The 19,287-nt window shown below is 37.5% G+C and overlaps 1 protein-coding gene across 1 annotated transcript in view; it reads right to left on the bottom strand.

Annotated features, from left to right (window-relative positions):
- The window catches only part of poc1a (POC1 centriolar protein A), a 41,410-nt gene that overhangs the window by 6,321 nt on the left and 15,802 nt on the right, over nt 1-19,287 (bottom strand). Inside the window, exon 10 of the mRNA XM_030135209.1 lies at nt 8,079-8,357. Within this exon, the coding sequence (XP_029991069.1) occupies nt 8,079-8,357 (279 nt within the window). The remainder of the gene's footprint in view (nt 1-8,078; nt 8,358-19,287) is intronic.

Consider the following 19,287-nt stretch of genomic DNA (forward strand, 5'->3'; position numbering starts at 1 on the left):
TAACGCAAACTACTTAATACTCAAAAGAACTACCTTCACTATTGTGCCTCAGTCTGAATTTAACTGTATTAAGGTCACGATCAGCATAATCTGACTTATTCACTTATTTCTTGTAGAAATCTCATTTGGTTTTGATGAACAGTATACGTCTAATTTGATTTTCAGAGTCAATTCATCAGTGTCAAAGACGATTATAAACGCTTTACATTCTCCCTCATTCAATGTGTAACAGTAGTGGGATAGTTTTCCATGAACACATTCATGTGGTCAGGCAGACCTTTAATAGATTAGAAGCCAAAAAGATCAGCAAATTACTACAAAACATTCTAACTCTGAGCTTAGACTCATTCATGTTAATTCAGTTTCGGTATTATAGTAAGCATAGTAATATTCCAACTGTGTGTGGTCTCTGTATATGGCCTGTTCTATGAGCTGCTTCAGAGACCAGCTGCGATTGGTCATTGGCTATAAATGTCCTACACTGACCCCAACTGTGCTTCACAATGAGCTGAGCATGAATAATAGCTCATAATCATTAAGCAGCTGACAAAGATTGGTTGATCGCTTTGATAATCTGGCAGTCCAACGTACACAGCATACACCAATAAGTTCAACAGTGTGTGGGTGAGTGGAGTTCTTTTGGGTCATGGGCATGGATAACATCTCCTGCCGTTTCATGCATCGCAGGAGGGTAAGGGCTTGTATTTCCTCTCTTTCCCCCCTCTCTGTCTCCCTGTCTTCATTTTCTAGATCAATACGACCCTGTTTATCTTACCAACCTGATATGGCTACCCAGTCCTCAGCGCTTGTGTGTGTGTGTGATTCTGCACGTGTCCCCAGGCAGCGGCAACATTATACGGCCCTATAGTTTTCATCTGGAGTAGAAACCAAATCTTTATGCTCCTAAAAATAGAGCAAGCTGTTTTTCCTTTTCTCTCCAGAACACATTATACCCTCCATCGCCCTGAGCATTACTAGCCTATGTTACTAAGTCTCATCGCTTTGGTATGACCCACCCTGCCATAGTCTGACAGGCAGACAAAGACAAACTGGTGCTGAGGTTTAAGAGGCTGTGCCATTTCTTTATGCGTAATCTAAATAACTGATGCAAGTTATTAAAACACTATCATTAAAAAAACGTGGTGGATAATTAATTTAACTATGGCTAAATCACTGTTATTCAGTCATGATGTTAAAACACAGACGACTGATAGACTAATGCCACCATATTGTTACTCTAAGCCAAGTCAAATGGTCAACAGCTAAAAGCCACTGACTACTGTTAAATGGAAAGGTAAAATGTCAGAAGAATTTTAGCCTTTCCTTTACGTTGTATTTGAAGTTTAGATGCCAAAGGTTATCACAGTTTCTGCAAGGGTCACATTTGGCTGAGGTCACGCACAACCAAAGGTATTCAGACTAAAGACAAAAGATTACAATCTCTGGGTGTAAACACGTCATTGCCTCAGGGTCTTTGAATGCAGATCAGTCTGTTCTGTCTGAAAGGAGTCCAGTGGGAGACGTGGCTCAGTTCCCTGAATAAACAACTAGTTTGTTAAAAACTTTTCATTCCATAAAAATCAAACAACCTCTCTGATCCATAGACTAGCAAAATAAAATGCTCCCAGATAAGATATAACATAAATAAAATGACGATTTTTGTGGGACAGGTGACAGTTATGTGTTTCAACAGGTAAAGTCCATTTACAGCAGGTCTACAGTCTGTCATGAAGTGAAACCATGGACCAAATACACATGATTTTACATCTATTTTCTTCTTTATATCATCTAAACAAATGTTAACAAGTGGTGCCAGGCACAGCAAATCCCATGCCTTGCACGTATTGTAGCTTATTTTGGCCTCGATAGAGCTGATGTCATCATGTCTATGCATGTGCTGATGTCAGCATATCAATTGCCTCTACATATGTGCCAAATTTGCCAAGTAAATTGAAACAAAATTGATGTTTTTATAGACATTTGAAATTTCACCCATTATAAGTAAATTGGAGAAGAAAAAGATTTTAAAAATTCCTAAAAAATTTCAACTTCAAGCAACTTTTCCCAAAAGGTAATGACATCTATTCTCAGTCACTGACAATCTATAAACCTAATTTGGTATGAATTCAACCGATAGTTTTGCTACAACAGACATGTGAAATTTCGCTCATTATAAGTAAATGGAAAAAAAAAAAGATTTTAAAAAATTCATAAAAATTGAAACTTTGACCTATGTTTCCCAAAATGTAAACACATCTATTCTGGGTCACTGGCAGTGTATAAACCCAATTTGGTATGAATTCAACCAATAGTTTTGCTGCTAGAGTGTTAACAAACAAACCAAACCAAAAACAATACCCCTTGCTTTCCCTTCAGGAGGCGGGGTAAAAATAATCTAGCTCACCAAACATGCCATTTATCTCTCCCATCAAAGCTGAAAACTATAGGAAAAAGTTACATCAGAGAACTGATGCTATTGGCTCACAGTGATACATATGACCAAAGCTTAAGCTAATTAACCATTACCTTTTCTTCACTGATGAAAAGGGTGATGTTGGAATTCATCATCTTTAGTCAGAATACCTTTGACAGAATGGCAGTGTATAACTTCAGCATTTTACATCATCAAACACATATCTAAACACATATCTAAAGAGAGCTGTAGTGCCTGTCATGCAGCTGAAATTACCTTTATATATTTATTTCAACGTAACACTAGATAAAGGCACAGTTTTGTGTACTGCTGAGCTAATGGTTAAAATAGCTTCAAATATATATAACTATCTCATACAGTCAGTAGCAGCTCCACCAGAGACAGTTCCGGTCATTTGAGCTGTAGATCTTTAAGTGTATGTTATTCACTACTGTTGCACCCTTGGTCTATCAAGCAGTTTGTCATTTTGCTGAAATTCAAGTATTCATTTAACAAAAACACTCAATAGATGCTGCGTCTGTAGTGCTAAGATAATGTAAGCTAACAATAGCCCACTTTCTGAGTCAGACACTTGTTGTAATAACATCTGATTACATATTTATTTAAATTTAATGACTGAATAAAATGGTTGTGTAATGTTTCCACATGATTAAAATGAAATGTAGATACATGTTACCTCTACAATAGTATATTGTTTTAACCATTTATTTGACATTTGTCTTGTGTTCTCTATTGCTGTTGTTTTAACTGCATCACCAGCAGCTGCACAGACGTTAATAACTGTTGGCTAGGTCTCTAAATAAACATGAAGTGTAGTAGTGTTGGTTGTTATGTGCTTTGTGGGTTATTCAAACAGTCTGGTTAATGTGGAAAAAAAGTATTGCCAAGTGTCACAGCTTATATGATTTCAGCTGTTGCTAAGTGTAATTCTCTGGTGTCAAAATCAGGTCCATACAAGAGTGAGTAAACCTGATTCCTGGCTTTGGATCACTGGTTCTTTGGTAAAATTGTAAAAATCCCTGCTGCCTTTATTTAATGCAGATAAAAACTTGCTTTAATCCGGCATAAAAGTTTCTGCTGAGGTGCTTTGTGACTTAATTCCGACTGAAAGACATGTTAAAATGTATAGTTAGTTCTATTATTTTGCCACTACAGCTCAGAAAACCAAAGGTGAAATGGTTTTCATTCTTAAAGATCTCTATGTGAAACATACAAATCAGACTTCTAGCTCCTGTGAAAAAAAAAAAAAAAAACTCCCAAAGAAGAGAAATTCTTTGAATTTCTTATAATTGTACATGAGTGGGTGAGAAGATGGTTTAGTGGAATTTAAAAAATACATGAATGAACTTCTGAGAAACAGCTGTTAGTAAATGCACAGGAACACTTCTCTTTATGGCCTCTGCAGCTTCACTAGAACCTACTTAAACAGGAAAATGAATTCTAGGAACTGGTCTATTGCGATCAACATCTATTGTGATACATGTACAGTACAGTAGTTTGAATAAGAAAAGGTTTGTGTTGTAATTGGCCACTGTGATAGTTTGGCGGAATTACAGAGCAGGACAAATGTGTTTTCAAAGGAGAAAATATTGCAGCATTTTCCCAGAGAGCCACAGAAGAGGTTCTCAAAAAACTTCTCTAGAAAACTTTTGTCTAATGATATATTGAGGAAGAGACGGTACTGTGTGAACAAATGAAACTAGGAGGAACAGCCATTTTTCATCCAAGGCTCTGTAATTAAAGAGCAAGACTGTGAAAGAAGGAGATGTGTGTGGGTTCAACAGTCTTACTGTACATGACATGTTACAAAATAAGAGACAGCGAGAGGTAAAAAAAAGGGACATGGCAGACTGGGGGGCTGCGGTGGGAGAACTGAAAACCAGCTAACACAGCAAACTGTGACTATGGAAGCTTCAGTCTAATGCTGAATAATTCATCATCTTGCCTCTCAGTCTCTTCAACTATAAGAGTTACAAAAAGCTGTAATAGTGAAAAGTAATACGGGGGCAAAGACTTGTAAAGGAACAGGAATAAAGCACAGACATGTATAATGTTACTTGTTAGCCTAACCTCTTGAGGATGTAGTAATTTAAGTCTGCAAAATTAGCCAAAGATAAGCAGAAAAAGAGTATAGGACCACTTCCTGTTGCAATTTGTAATACAGTAGAAAACATCGTGAGTGCACTTTAAAAGCAATAAAAATAGGTTAAACTTGTCTAGGAATTACTCATACTGTATTCGAGATACCCAGCAAGCAGATTCTATATTTAGGAGGGGAAAGGGCTTCCTGAGTAACACAGTAGCATGACCAAATATGTAATTTACAAGTCAATCTTCATGAAACACTTTTTGTTTTCTTCTTTCTAAAGCTGCATTTTTAACAGGTGGGATGCTGGTCACTGATTTGTCAGTGTAAATATTTGTTACAATAGTGAAACCTGACTCAATCTCTAATGCTCAGCTTTGTTTTTTTATAGCTGTCTTTAACAATTTTATTTTTTCTCCCTTTACTTATTATTTTTACTCATCTCTTTTTGGTGAGATTAGGAACACGTCATATATCACAGTGTTGTCCTGGGCCAGTTCTAAATACTCCCACATGATGGACTGGAGTGCGATCCAGAGAGAAAGAAAAGCTATCTAGTGTGAAACCTCTGACAAGTGTTCCTGTATCTGTGCATGGCCATTAAGCATTTACACTTACTATCACCAGTGAGGCAGAGTGCTGCCAGTACTCACACATGAATGATGTATTTTCCTCAGGGCACATTCACAACCTTGAGCTAAAACTCTGCACTGCGTACACAAACCTCTACTCTGTCTCTCTCTCTCCTCCTGTTCATTCAACTCCTCCCATCTCTCTGCACTCACATCCTCTTGTTGACTCTTTGTTTCATTCCTTCTCACCTTACTCTTGATCTTTTGCTCCCATTTCTCAAATCTGTATCTTTTTACCCTCAAACCATTCTCCTCAGTTCAGCCGTCACCTAAAATATGTTCTTTGTTGTAACAAAAGATGGATTTCTGAGTCTTTCTCTGCTGAGACTAGGGCTGGTCAAAAAATGAAATCTCAGTTTCTTATAGTATCATGTTCTCTGAACTCTGCTGTAGTTGTCTCATCACTGCAGTAAGTCTGGTTTTAAACAGATGCTTTTGCTGGTGTAACTGCATAAAATACAACTGAGATTTCTGTGTAGCATTATAATATTATATAACATTGTAGTATTATAGCATCTGAGTCAGTCAAGTCCTATTTTATGTCTAAAATATAGACATAACCTTAACAGTTAATGTGTCTTATTGTGTTCAGTCAGTCTACATTGTTACTTATCTTTAATACTCCGTTTATCATGTTATGTGCTATTCACCTTCATGTTAAATTAGCAAAACTGTAAAAGTGTGAGTAATCTAGTATCCAAAACCATATGACTGTCGTACTGAGCTGAATAAGTTATGCTCTACCTGCAATCACACAATATTCACAATATTTCTGGTTCATTATGAATCTGTTCCGGGCCTCCCCTGTCTTATATATTAAAGGAGTGATATTTTGCTTTATTTAAATGGAATTATGCATTTTAAAACATTTCCCTGTGGTCTACATAAACTGTAAATGCTATGCTTGGGTCTGAATTCTTCGTTAATTCAACTCTACAGGTCCATCTTCAGCCTTATTTCTGAGTAATGACACCAGAGAGGTAATTTTGAGCGCTGGCCCTTTAAATGCAAATGAGCCACTTCACACCCCACCCCCTCCAGGCTGTTGACTGTGCTGCTCTGTCCCATTCAGCCACTTGTGTTCATTAATACAACCAACGACTGAATATTTTAGGTAATCATCTCGAAGATTGGACATACTTTCAGTATGGGCTATAACCGCTGCTGCTGATAAATTATTATGTCGTACTCAGAGAAATGTTCGGCGGAAGTCTTGACCTTATATGTGCGAATGTTGTGATGTAACTAGTTATAGATGCAACAAATTAAGCAGGAATTAAAACAGGGTGTAGAAATCCACTTGATTTTGCCAAAATGAATATAAAGATAGCTTTGCAGCGCCTGGAGGGTTCAAATTCAAAGTTTTGAACTATTGGGGTCCAAATACACAAATATGTGTACCAAAGACTAATAAAAGTGGGTTTAGCCAAAAATGACCTCTTTAAGGAGCAGAGGAGCACTAATATCAGTTTTGCACATTTGTTAAAAACAAAAATTTCAAACATATTCATTTTATTTATCAGCCACGCCTTGATCAGATATAGGGAATTGAACCTCTTGTCTGTGGCAAAGATTAAAAGTTGCGCATCTGTATTGATATAATGTTCAAAAAAGCATCTATGTTTTGAAGGAAAAACAAAAGGAAAGTAGAATGATGCAAACAAAATGCATACAAACAGCTCTTGATATGTTGGTATTTTGCTGATCTTAAAGATGAGCTTTGTCCATCACTTTGTATTTTTAATGAAGACCTGTTAATTGGTGATGTTGGGGAATATTGGCTTAGTTATATTATATAATATATTGTAAGTCTGTTTCTGGAAGGAAGTCACTTATTTGGTGATTTACTATTTGGCATTTCATAATGAATGATTATGTCAGGAATGTCAGTAAAATATTAAAATATCAAAACATAAAAAACAATATTATCTCTCCATCTGCAGTGACTTCATACAGGATAGTTATGTTAAAGCTTAACATGTTATTCCACAGGGTCCTAAATATCCGTCACCAACTATTGAGTTAACTGAAAGAGCACATTTTTTTTAAAAAAAAGAACATAAATTGGTTTACGTGGGAGCTGTTCTTTTCTGTTTCTCTTCAATAATCTATTTTTAGTCAAGCAGGCTCTGGTTTCATACCGTCTCTGGCCTTCACCAACCACAGAAGCACTCGTGCTAAGAGTAGCGCCGAATGCATGTATGATCTTCCATAGTTTTTTTGACTGTCCTCATGAAATGACTGGTTATTCTATGCATAATATAAGGACATTGTATTGAGGATTATATTAAGTAAATAGTTAAGTCTTCCCTTTCAGCATGTGTGTGTACCATAAGTGGGAAGATGAAATGTATCTTATTCAGGATGCAACAAGAGAAAATTATATGTGCAGGACGACCACTGTAGAAATGCAGTAAAACCCAATCTACATTGCCTCACCTTAATTAAATTAGTTGATCTGTAATTGTACCAAAAAGACCTCTTCTATGCAAACTGTGATTCTGGAGTGGATGTAGGATTCAGGTATGAATGATTCTAGTGTTTTGTATGTTATTCAAAATGTATTTACCATGAAAATCTATTAATTACATCTTCATAAACTCAGAGCAGAGTGATCTTTGGTGCCCCTTGAGAGGGTGGACACCTAAACTGGCAACCATGGCCACAGAAGAAGAGAGGTTAGCATTGGTTTGTGTTTACATGTATATGTGTTACTATCTGCCCTAGACACACACACTTTTACAGTTTAAGCTGACAGGTGAATTCAGCATCAAACAGTAGATATATTTATTATTTTGTATCTGAAAGCTCATTTCATCTGCAGGCTGTAAAGTAAGGGAAGCTTTTGTTCTTCACTGTGTGAGTGGGTGGCACAACCTCAGTACGGAGCTGTTTGTCATGAAAGATGAGTACATCTTCTGCTTACCTGAGTGAGAATATCCAGCTGACCTATGATGTGCTCCAGGGTGCTGGCTAAAGCAGGGGGTACCCCTTCATCTGAGGAGTTAGACTGAGCCTGAGTCTGGTGTGAAAGCTGCGGTTCAGTCCGGGTCTGTGTCTGCTGGATGGAGGAGGATGCGGTGGTGGGGTTTCTGTTGGTGTGGGAATGGGTCGTCCTGCTGTGGTTGACACTGCAACTGTAGCTCTGAGTGGGGGGAGTTGTTTGAGGGTCTTGTTTGTTCAACACCTCTGCCGCTTCAGAAGTCTAAAAACAAGGAAAATCCAATGAGCTGTTAAAATCTACAATGCATCCACATAAAATCCATATACAATATGGCACAGGGCTGTGTCATCGGCATATAGTAACACCCACATGACGTACATATTGAAACATTTTACAAACATTTCTTTAGCTGTACTTAATCATGACTGATAGAATGAAGCAGAAATGTTGTGATGTTCAAGTATTCTAAACTCTTTACAAGGATAAAACAATGTACTGGCTTTTTTATTATTGATTACATTGAAAGTTTTAATATTTCTTGAAATTGCAGTGTATCTTTTGAGAGCCTAGGGGGTTAATTCTGTCAATAAAAGTAAAGAAAATAATACTTTTAAAGATATTTGTATTGTATAAACAAACCTTTTTATGCTTAAGAGCTTAATCACTCTTTTTATGTAAGCAGAATGTGTTATTGATATGACACTAAAACAAAACAAGTTTAGACTGTAAATGATTAAAAATGCTATGTGTATAATGATGGATAATTTTCTTCCAGATACACAAATAACATAATGAAGAATCCAGAAAGTGTAGTGAGCGGACTCTGTCTCATTAATCCAGCTGACTTCACTGACTTCAGAAAATCTAAAGAGGGAAACTGGTGACTCTCTCTTTCTCTCTCTCTCATGCACAACTCGCCAGTCAGTCTGTCTGTGATTAATTCAATGAGACACAAACACATGAAGGTCAGTGACCACATCTCTCCATCCTGATGTCTATGTGACTAAAACTGACTGCACTCATCTACATCTATAGGTTGTGTCAATTTTCCGTCTGTCGCTGCTGACCTGTCTGGCAGCGGAGTATGGTATGGTTTCATGTGTATGTGTTTATTCCAAGACATCTCTTCTCCATCTCAGACAGAAAGGCAACAACTGTTTTACTCATCACTACTCAACAGGAAATTCACACTCAGCTAAACATGTCCACAGTGTCAAACTGGGCCGTTTCTGAAATGACGCCGGATGAGCTGAGCCGTCAGCTGTCGTCTGGTTCCATATATTTACCACAGACAGGGGTAATACATGCAGTATAACACCTTAATGAAATTAGCACCAATTCCCTGCAGACTGGTGTAATGAGATACTTCTGCTTATCTGGTTTTGTGCTCTCCTTTGTCAAATCTAATAAAATAAACAACACAGAAGCTGCTTGGAGAGAGAAGGTAACATCACATTATTGAATTAACAGAATTATCAATTGATGTCCATCAGTAGTTCCATATCTGCTGTTATTACACCTTTAGGTGTTGAAGTTTTTTTTCTCCAAAAAATATTCAATTTTGATATCAAGATTTCAAAAAGCTGTCTGTTTTGTTCAGTTATGTTGCTTGCTGCAATATTGTGATTTTGGTGCTTAATGGGTTAATAGATGTGTTAAATTGTGGCTAAAACAGAAACAATGCTATTCTCACATGACATTATCCAATAAATTGTACTGTTTTCATTACCTGTATTACATTTGTATTTGCTTTTTATTTTATTTTATTTTATTTTATGACAGCCTTCTATGGACAGGTGTAAACAGTGTTTTGCTACAAGAATTTAGGCTACATTCAGACAGCAGGTCTTAATGCACAATTCAGATTATGGGGTGAAATCCGATTTTTTTGTGTGCTCGTTCATATTACACATTAAGTGCGACCTCTATCAGTTTTGAGTATGAGCTAAATGCGACCCTGAAGTGACCCGTATGTGCAAAAGAGGTCCTGACATAATACGTGACCACGCAGGCACACACTGTGTTTATGGAAGTAAATGTTTTTCCCGCTGCTCCTCCTCCTCCTGGGACGCAGAATTGTTACATATGTCACATTTCAATGAAGTAAAGGTCGGATAAATGCGACCTGGCCATTCAGACTAAAGTCGCATTTCAAAATATCAGATACATATCGGATTTAGGACCACAAATGAAAATGGCCCGGGTCAGATTTGAAAAAATCGGATTTGTGCTGTTCTTTAACAGATCGGATACAGGTCACATATAAGCAAAAAAAAAAATCGGAATTGGGCCACATTTGCCTGCAGTCTGAACGTAGCCTTAATGTAGCACTTCTGGTACTTACTCATATTGTACATTTTAGTTCCAATGTTACAGTTATGTCCATATCAAATAAATAAATAAATGCCATTTGAATGATCTCTGCCAAGGTGGTTTAACTGGTGCAAATCATGGATTTTTTTTCGTCACTCCTCCTAATTTGTGATGGGTTAAAAGCAGAGGCTTCTTTTTGGTGTGTGCTGCATGTACAATATGTACTGACAAATAAAGATTTTTCTTTTAATATTGCAAGATGGGGCTTTTGAGCAACAGGTAAAGGTACTATATATATATACTCTCAGAGTGTCCTTTACATTTACTCCTGTTTTAATGTCTGTACGAAAGAAATGAGACAGAAAAGTCTGAACCTCAGATGGACTGGAGACTGGATTATCTTTTGATATAAGTATGACTCAGTCATACATATGCAGGGTTTTGTGTTTAAAAAACACATTTGCCATCCTACACCATGTATAGAAGTAATGAAAAATCTATAACAGTTTTTTTTCTGTTGACTTAATGACTTAATCAATATGTAGCCTAAACAGACTATATTATGCCATTATAACGCTTCACTTTAGAGATGGAAAACATTTCGACATGATTCCAATTAAATAGTAGATTGCTGCCTAATGTACCATATCTATTACATATATAGCAGCCACTGGAAAGTGACATGTACACAGTGATGCTGAAACATATCATTCGGTCCTCCTGTTAAAACAAACTTAACATGTCTTTTACCGCCACTGAATTACGTGAAGCGAGGGAAAACCCTGACATGCACAAGTGTACACAGAGAAGTACCACCCCCCTAATGAATCACCTGAAGTGGAAAAACCAACAGTGGAAAATTTCCTGAGGCCCAAATTAAACTTTTCGTCTGACACAGCTGGCTATCAATACACTCTGTAAACTGCATACAAAACCATTCATCATGCTACATAATCACACAGACAATGTAGGCCCCCCCACCTGATTTTTGTCTGAGAAATGAGTAAGAAAATAAAGAGGGGTGAAACATGCAGAGACAGAACCTCAGATTCCTTCTGTCGGCTTCAGTGGCTGGTACTGCCATCGTTTTCAGTCTTGATGTAATAATGTTTATGTAAAAATGGCCAAATCGATGGAGGTCTGGAACACAGTGAGTTCAGCTAATGCCTGTCCTCAGTTACTCCCGCAGAATAAAGGTGATTTTGCCTGCACTTGATTATTTCAAGTCTGGCAGCAATGAAAAGTACAAACTTGACAAGGCCTTAATGTTAGCAATGACATTAAAGGAGCAATAAAAATATACATACTGATTACATGTACCTGACGCACTGCATAAGTGACATATGAAAGTAAAATACATCCTTCTATAAGCGCCTGTTTTATGAGTCAGTGGCTCACTGAATGGAATAGTAACCATCATAGAAGCCATTACCTCCACCTGTTTCTTTATAAGCAAGAATGGGAATGAAGGAAATTAAGGCCAAACAGAATTTAATTAGATCTGACTACAGTTCTTTGTGTATAACGCTGTTGCTATATATTACAAAGTGAGGGTAAGAGATGTTACAAGTTGTTGTAGATGAATAAAAGCAACATGTGGATTGATTGTGTATTATGCCACACGTTCTTTAATGTGATTATTAAAATGACTGTTCATGAAGGTGTTTTCACTTTTGCCAGATGCACCAGCTCTTCCACACTGCTCCTGGCACAGCTGGATAGGAGTAAGTCTTACTGAAAAATCCTTGTTCTGTTTTCACATTCTGTCTTTTCCCTTCTCTCTTTGATCAAATAAGAGCATGTGGAAAATGTGAGTGTCAAATTATCACAATAGATGTATAAAATTCTTCTGAACCAGTGCTGACATATCTCCTAATTAATTGTAATTACACTGGAGCAAACACATTATGACAAACTGCTCGTGATGCTTTTTGATGAATGAAGTCTGTGATGTGAATCGGCTCTGACTTACGCCTCTGGACAGAGCTATAGCTTACAGAATCGATGGGGGTGGGGGGGGTGTTACTCATTAAACCCTTTTACTAATGCCTCTCTTATCCCTGTCTCTTCACTCCAATTTTCCACTTATCGCTGACCCCTCGCACTCTTTCTTCCTTGACTTTTTTTTGTCTAAGCTGTTCTCTTCTTTTAACTCCCATTCCTCTCTTCTATTCTCTCCTAGCTGTTCATCCATCTGCCTCTCTCTTTTGCTCCATTTTCTTCTCCTGATGTCCATTTCTTTCAATTCCTGTCTTTATATTTAGTATATTTACAGTAACTAGGATGAACAGGGGTCTGTTAATGGCACTGAAACATTCTCTTTTCATTAATCTCTTGTCTGCGCTCTCCTTTTCTATCGCTCTGGTCTCCAGTGTGCTCACGTTGTCTTGCTCACCCTGTTTTCCCACTTTCCTACCTTTTACTCTCTCTCTCTCTCTCGCCCTCTTACTGTTTCTTACTGAACCTCTCTCGCTCCAGTAGACCATTAGGCTCTCTTAACTCCACTGCTATCTTGTCTTCTCCCTTGTCACATCCCCATCTCTCTCCCTATTGCTTGCTCTGTCCCCTGCTGTCAAATACATTCTCCAGCTGTCAGTACAATACCACCTGCCATTCATACCTGCATTGTATAGATTCATACCCATACTTCATAAACTGTAACTATAATTCACACCTCTGGGGTCTTAGGTGCATTTATTCTCAGTGAAGAAATTCAGGTATAGTGTATTTAATTAAGGAAAATCCAGTAAACTTTTGTCTAGTTAATACTGTTTAGTTAAGGTGGTATATTAGCCCCTAGAAATGAATAAAATAGTACTGGCCAGTAAATAGATGGAGGTCATACATCTACTGCAGTCTCCGATCCCCCTCCCCACCCTTCACATCCTAAAGCCGAGCCGAGCAGTGCAGTGGTGGGTGTGTGTCTGTATGTGCATGTGTGTTGAGCTGTGAAGAGAAGCCTGCTGTGAGTGTGCTGCTCGTCTGTCGGCACACGTGAGTGGTAGAAAGACCCAGATGTGAAGCTAGAGACAGGGAAGGGGGGGTTGGGGATGGTGGAGGGATTAGGGCGGATGTGATCAGAGAGAGCTGATCTGCCTGTCAGCAGTGGTTGGCACTCACTCACTCATGCACACACACACACACACACACACACACACACACACACACACACACAGATGCATTTATTGTTACACACTGTAACAGCAGCAAATAAAGATTTGCTCAGCTGTGTTTAGCTGAGAGACAGCTTACTGAGCCACACACATTCTCAGTGTCTGGATGGCAAGATCACACTTTAAAGTTGGCTTATTATGTTTAGCAAATAGGTGCGCACATTCCTGGCATAATTTGTCATAATTCATAACATTCACGTACATTAAAACATGAGCATTTCAAATTGGCTGCTTAGGAAATCCCAGTGGACCTGACCAGCATCCATAGATGGCTTTTGCCTCTGTATGAATAAACAAAGCATTACTGTCTCATTAGTCTTTTTTTTACTGGTGAGATGAATTATTACCAAAGGCTTGCTGTGTAATGCTGGATATTCACTGTAAAGCAATGGGTTGAACATTTAGGTCCTATTATGTGGTTTAAACAGGCTGACGAGCTAATTAAAAATAGGACCAAGGGTCCTGTTGTCCAATGGCATATTTAAAGACATTAGTGGACATTTGTTTGACCTTTCAAGGTCACTCAAGATCAAAGGTCATGGCAACAAATGAAAGCCCATATGTGACTTCCTATTACCAATAGTAATTATATCAATACCTTCAACAGTTGAAGATTTATGTCTTTAAATTAATGTCAATTAATGTCTTTAAATATGCTGTTGGACTACAGGACCCTTGGTCCTATTTTTTTAAAATAATAAAAGTAATTTTTTTATGTGAAATTAATTATTCTAAGTGAATGCTTTAGAATAGCTGCATCTTTGCATCACTTTAATTAGGCTGCAGCCACACTTCAGGATGTTTAAGCGGCAGCAGCAATCCTTTCATGGTTGCTTTCAGAAAACATCCTATTTACTATATCCTCCTTCTCTGTAAATAAGTCAGTTTATAATAGTGCATTAGAACCATTCTAGCTATTATAAAGTAGCCCAGAAAAATCATGAAGTCTCTTTGACTATGCTTTCCAAGAGAGAGGGAAGTGAACATATTTACGCTGGTGACATTTTTCTCTCCTCTGCTTCCTCTCAGGCGACACGTGTGTGAGACTTGGGGGCACTTTACGAAAGATGAAAGGGCCTGTATTAATAATAAATTATGAATGACTAAATTATACATGAAAAGGAAAAATCTAGGAAGCTGGCACTTCCAGGTGCAGCTACAAGAATTAGCTTAAATGTAGCTTTTATAAGTGACAGATGACAATTTAAATGGTGATGGCAAAGTAAACAAACAAAGTCACATGAACGTAATCTGAAATTGTAATGCCCAGTAGATATCTGGGTAAATAAGGGTTAATATATGCACTGATGTGCTTCCTAATATTGGCTTTCCCAAACATAAATATAACAATTCTACAATGTTATTGTATGTATACAGGATACTAACATTCACATTCAGATTTTGTCATCTTCATTTTGAAAAGCTTCCTATACAGACGTCTAAGAATATCTCTGATCACTTTACACGCATGGATCACGCCGGATTTGCGCGTGGAGTTTTCACAAGCTCTGCTGCACACAGATCCACAAATGCAAGCTGTGTAGTGCACTGCCAGTTTATTAACATTATTTGATACACTGCTAAGTGCTGGTGTTCTCCTACTAACTACAAATAACATGAGTAACTGAGTACTGGCCAGTGACATTTATTTAGGTGTCATTTATTCAAATGAATATTGAATAGGTACCATAACTGTTACAACCAAATCAATCATAGATAAATTATTTATTAATACAGGAAAAGGTTAAATGTAATATTAATAAACTCAAACTGATTTACAGCATGTTGCCGTTCTGCATCACACCAAAAATGGATGGAATCAAATAGCAAACACCATTTTCCTACAGCTTCACCTACGTCAAATACCTCTTACCTCATTCACTAAAGGCCTGTGAGTAATGTTCATACACATATTTATGTAACTATGAAAAAAGTGTCAGTGAATATGCGGTGTTTTCCATGCTATAAATATAGGACCATTCTATAATAGAGAAATACTACCATGTTTTATCCTGATAGATAAACATTCAGAAAAGCAGTCAGTAAAGCATTAAGCAACTGTTGCTTTTATTCATGTTGCCAGAAACGAATTAAACACTGCAACATAAACAACATCCAAACGTATAACAATATTTTAGATTTTAAAAACAAGGGGGAAAATGAGATGAAAGAAATTCATACTGACACATAAATGTTAAACAGGTGTCAAAAACTTGTTTTACCTGATAAAGCTTTGAATATGGGTATTTTTTCCAATCAGTGACCACTGACTAAACCAACAGTGTAAGCTAAGTGACGGGGTGTCTCTGCCAGATATTAACATACACACTGCCAAAACTGTCTGGGTGGCTCTTACTATTCTAAATTAAGAAGTTGCAGCTGACAAGACATCTAGTGAATTACTTAGTTAATAAAACACAGTAAAATATATAAATAAATACATGTACTATCACCTGAGCCCGTTTGATACCAATGCATTTTTTTTTTAAAGATGGGAAGAGAAAAAGCCGACACAAACAACAGTGTTGAGTCACGTTTTTTTAACAAGCGAACAAGAAGTATTGCTTTTCCATTAGTGCTCCAGCTTCAGACAGCTGTATTTGAAGAATTTCATTTGAACTGAAAGGGTTTGCTGAGGTTAGACTGTACCAGAAAAGAAAAAATTACTTCTCTCACATCACTAATCATCTTTCTTCACGTGGTCCAGCTGCCCATTTTATAATTACCCTTAAAGACACATCTGCAATAATGCCTGTCGAGTGGAGAGTCTTTTAAAATATATTTACAGCAGTAGGAGAATAAAAATGGCATCTGATCAGAGTGTACGAAAAAGAGCCCTGAAAAGTCCATGGATGGCATTAAGACAGCAGCTGTTAAAAAGGTACTAAAAGCTTTGCGCTTACACTGTTCAAGTTAGTGTAAAGAAATTGTTAGGAATAAATTGCTCTTACATACACTTGGCTCCAAACTACTTTTTGCCACATTAGTACTAGATATCACTAGTACAGCTATTCTCCAAATTGTTTAAACCACTTGTTCTGACTGTAATATTATTATTATCACACACTTGGACCACAACACTGCAATTATTAAACTTTTTAATACAAACTACTCACGTATGTTAGCATTTAGTAGATTTAGTGGCAGGTAGAGGCTGTAGACCGCAACCACCTGAAAAATCATCAACTCACTCTCCTCTTCCAAGAAAGGACAAAACCCTATGAGGGTCCTTTAAAGGAAGGATGTTTTGCTTTTCTTTTAAAAATAGAATTATGCATTTTAAAACATTTCCCTGTGGTCTACATAAACTGTAAATGCTATGCTTGGGTCTGAATTCTTCATTAATTCAACTCCACAGGTCCATCTTCAACCCTATTTCTGAGTAATGACACCAGAAAGGTTGTTTTGAGCGCTGGCCCTTTAAATGCAAATGACCAACTTCAAACCCCACCCCCTTCAGGTTGTTGACCGTGCTGCTCTGTCCCGTTCAGCCACTTGTGTTCATTAATACAACCAACAAATGAATATTTTAGGTAATAGGCTCAAAGTTTGGACATATTTTCAGTATGGACGACAACTGCTGCTGCTGACAAACAATTATGTCGTACTCGGAGAAAGGTTCATCGGAAGTCTTGACCTTATATGCGCAAATGACATGAAATAACTACTTAAAAATGTAACAAATTCCGAAGGAATTGAAACGGGTTGTAGGAATCCACTCGACTTTTGCCAAAATAAATATAAAGATAGCTTTGCAGCACCTGGAGGGTTCAAATTCAAACTTTTGGAACTATTAAGGTTCAAATGCACAAATAAATGTACCAAAGACAAATAAAAGTGGGTTTAGCAAAACATGACTCCTTTAAGGAGTTAGTATTTGATTTGTCCCTTCTGGGCCACCATAGACGTAGTGTAAGAGAAGTAAACTCCTGCCCTTTCCTTAAGGTAGCCAAATTTCAGAAATACTATGAATGGCAGTCACTGACGAGAGGCAAATTATTTTTTGATGCATTTGAACTGTGGCATTAACTCCACATATGAGATTTGTCATGGTCACAGTCTGATCTCGTTTTGTGTCAAACAGCTCAGTGGACAACATCTCATCCCATATGGTACAAGTCATCCACATCAAAACAGCTGATACCTTCACCTTACCTCAAAGTATTTTTTACCTCCGCCAAGGAGGTTATGTTTTTGTCAGTGTTGGTTTGTCTGTTTGTCTGTCTGTGTGCAAGATAACTCAAAAAGTTATGGATGGATTTGGATGAAAATTTCAGGAAAGGTTGATACTGGCACAAGGAACAAGTTATTAAATTTTGGTGGTGATCGGGGGTGGGTGGGGTGGGGGTGGGGGGCACGGAGGCCCACTGATCTGCCTTGGCAGAGGTCTGCGCTCTCCGAGTGCTTTTCTACTTTAAGTTAAATTACTAGAGTTAGTTTAATGTTGAAGCTGTAGAGACATCTTGAGTGAGACTCTTTCAGTTGTGAAGTTTTTGTCTTTACATACTTCCACAGTCTGATACTTAAACAGTTTTATGACAAACTGCAAAATCCTTGACTACCTAAATGATCTCCTATACTGATCTTTGCCTCTTGTCATTGACATCCATTTGTCCCCCCCCCCCCCCCCAAGATATTTTCCCACGGGGCATCAGAAGGGACAGGACTTTACCCCTCTATTCTTATTTTAGTTGATTATATGAAAATGAAAACATCACTTTGAATATTATATTCCATTTATAAATAGTTCTCTCTAAATCCTATATACTGCACCTTTAAGCTTTTCCAATAAGTCACAGGTTTGTCTGTTCATCCATTTTACTGATAACTAATGAATTTATTTTGTGTAGTTTCACCTTTAACAGCAACAAGAGAATTGTTTTGAACAGTGAGGGAACATGTGATTATGCGCAGCAAAGAAAGTCTAAAAAAAGTTAACAGATACTCAGTTACATAGCACATTGGTTTCATCTGTAAGATACATGTATTTATAAGTCTTGTGTGTTTCTGAAATGTCGATAAATGTAAAGCAGCATCACTGTGGGTGGACCTTCAAGAAGAACAATCAATAAGGGAAAGCAGAGACAGGGAGGACCTTGGCTTTGCCCTTGTTGATGTAACTAACACTGTAGCAGTCAAAAGGTTGAAACCTAAGCTGTCTCTCAGTTCCAGAGCCAGACTATGACACCCTGCCCCCTCTGTGTGTGTGTGTGTGTGTGTGTGTGTGTGTGTGTGTGTGTGTGTGTGTGTGTGTCAATGTGGATGTGACACCTGACAAGGCCTTTCAATATTTAAACATCAGTAATGGCAGCACTCCTCTCTCACTTTCTGTTTGGTTCTAATGCTTGATACCTGGGTAAAAATCTTTCTCTTGCATCTGATCCCTTTTTTTGCCTTCAGGTTTTTTAAACTCATTTTTGAGTTTCCCTAAATTGATATGTTGAACTGTTACTGAAAAAAAATCTGGAGATATACCATTATGTACCATTAGTCTAATTAACATTAAGAAAATAGTATTACACTGTCCTGTATTTCTGACATGTCAAAATAATTCAATTCATCCAGGATTTGCTCTCTGAAAAAATTGCAAAGAAAAAAAATTAATCACAAAATCAAGATTATTCCTCTGGAGCGCTTTCTTGCTCAACAAAAATTCAAAATGTGATCAGCTTGCTTCTTTTAATTTATTATTGAGTGTGTTTCTC

The sequence above is a fragment of the Sphaeramia orbicularis genome, chromosome 5 (assembly GCF_902148855.1).
Source record: "Sphaeramia orbicularis chromosome 5, fSphaOr1.1, whole genome shotgun sequence".
In the NCBI taxonomy this organism is placed as follows: Eukaryota; Metazoa; Chordata; class Actinopteri; order Kurtiformes; family Apogonidae; genus Sphaeramia; species Sphaeramia orbicularis.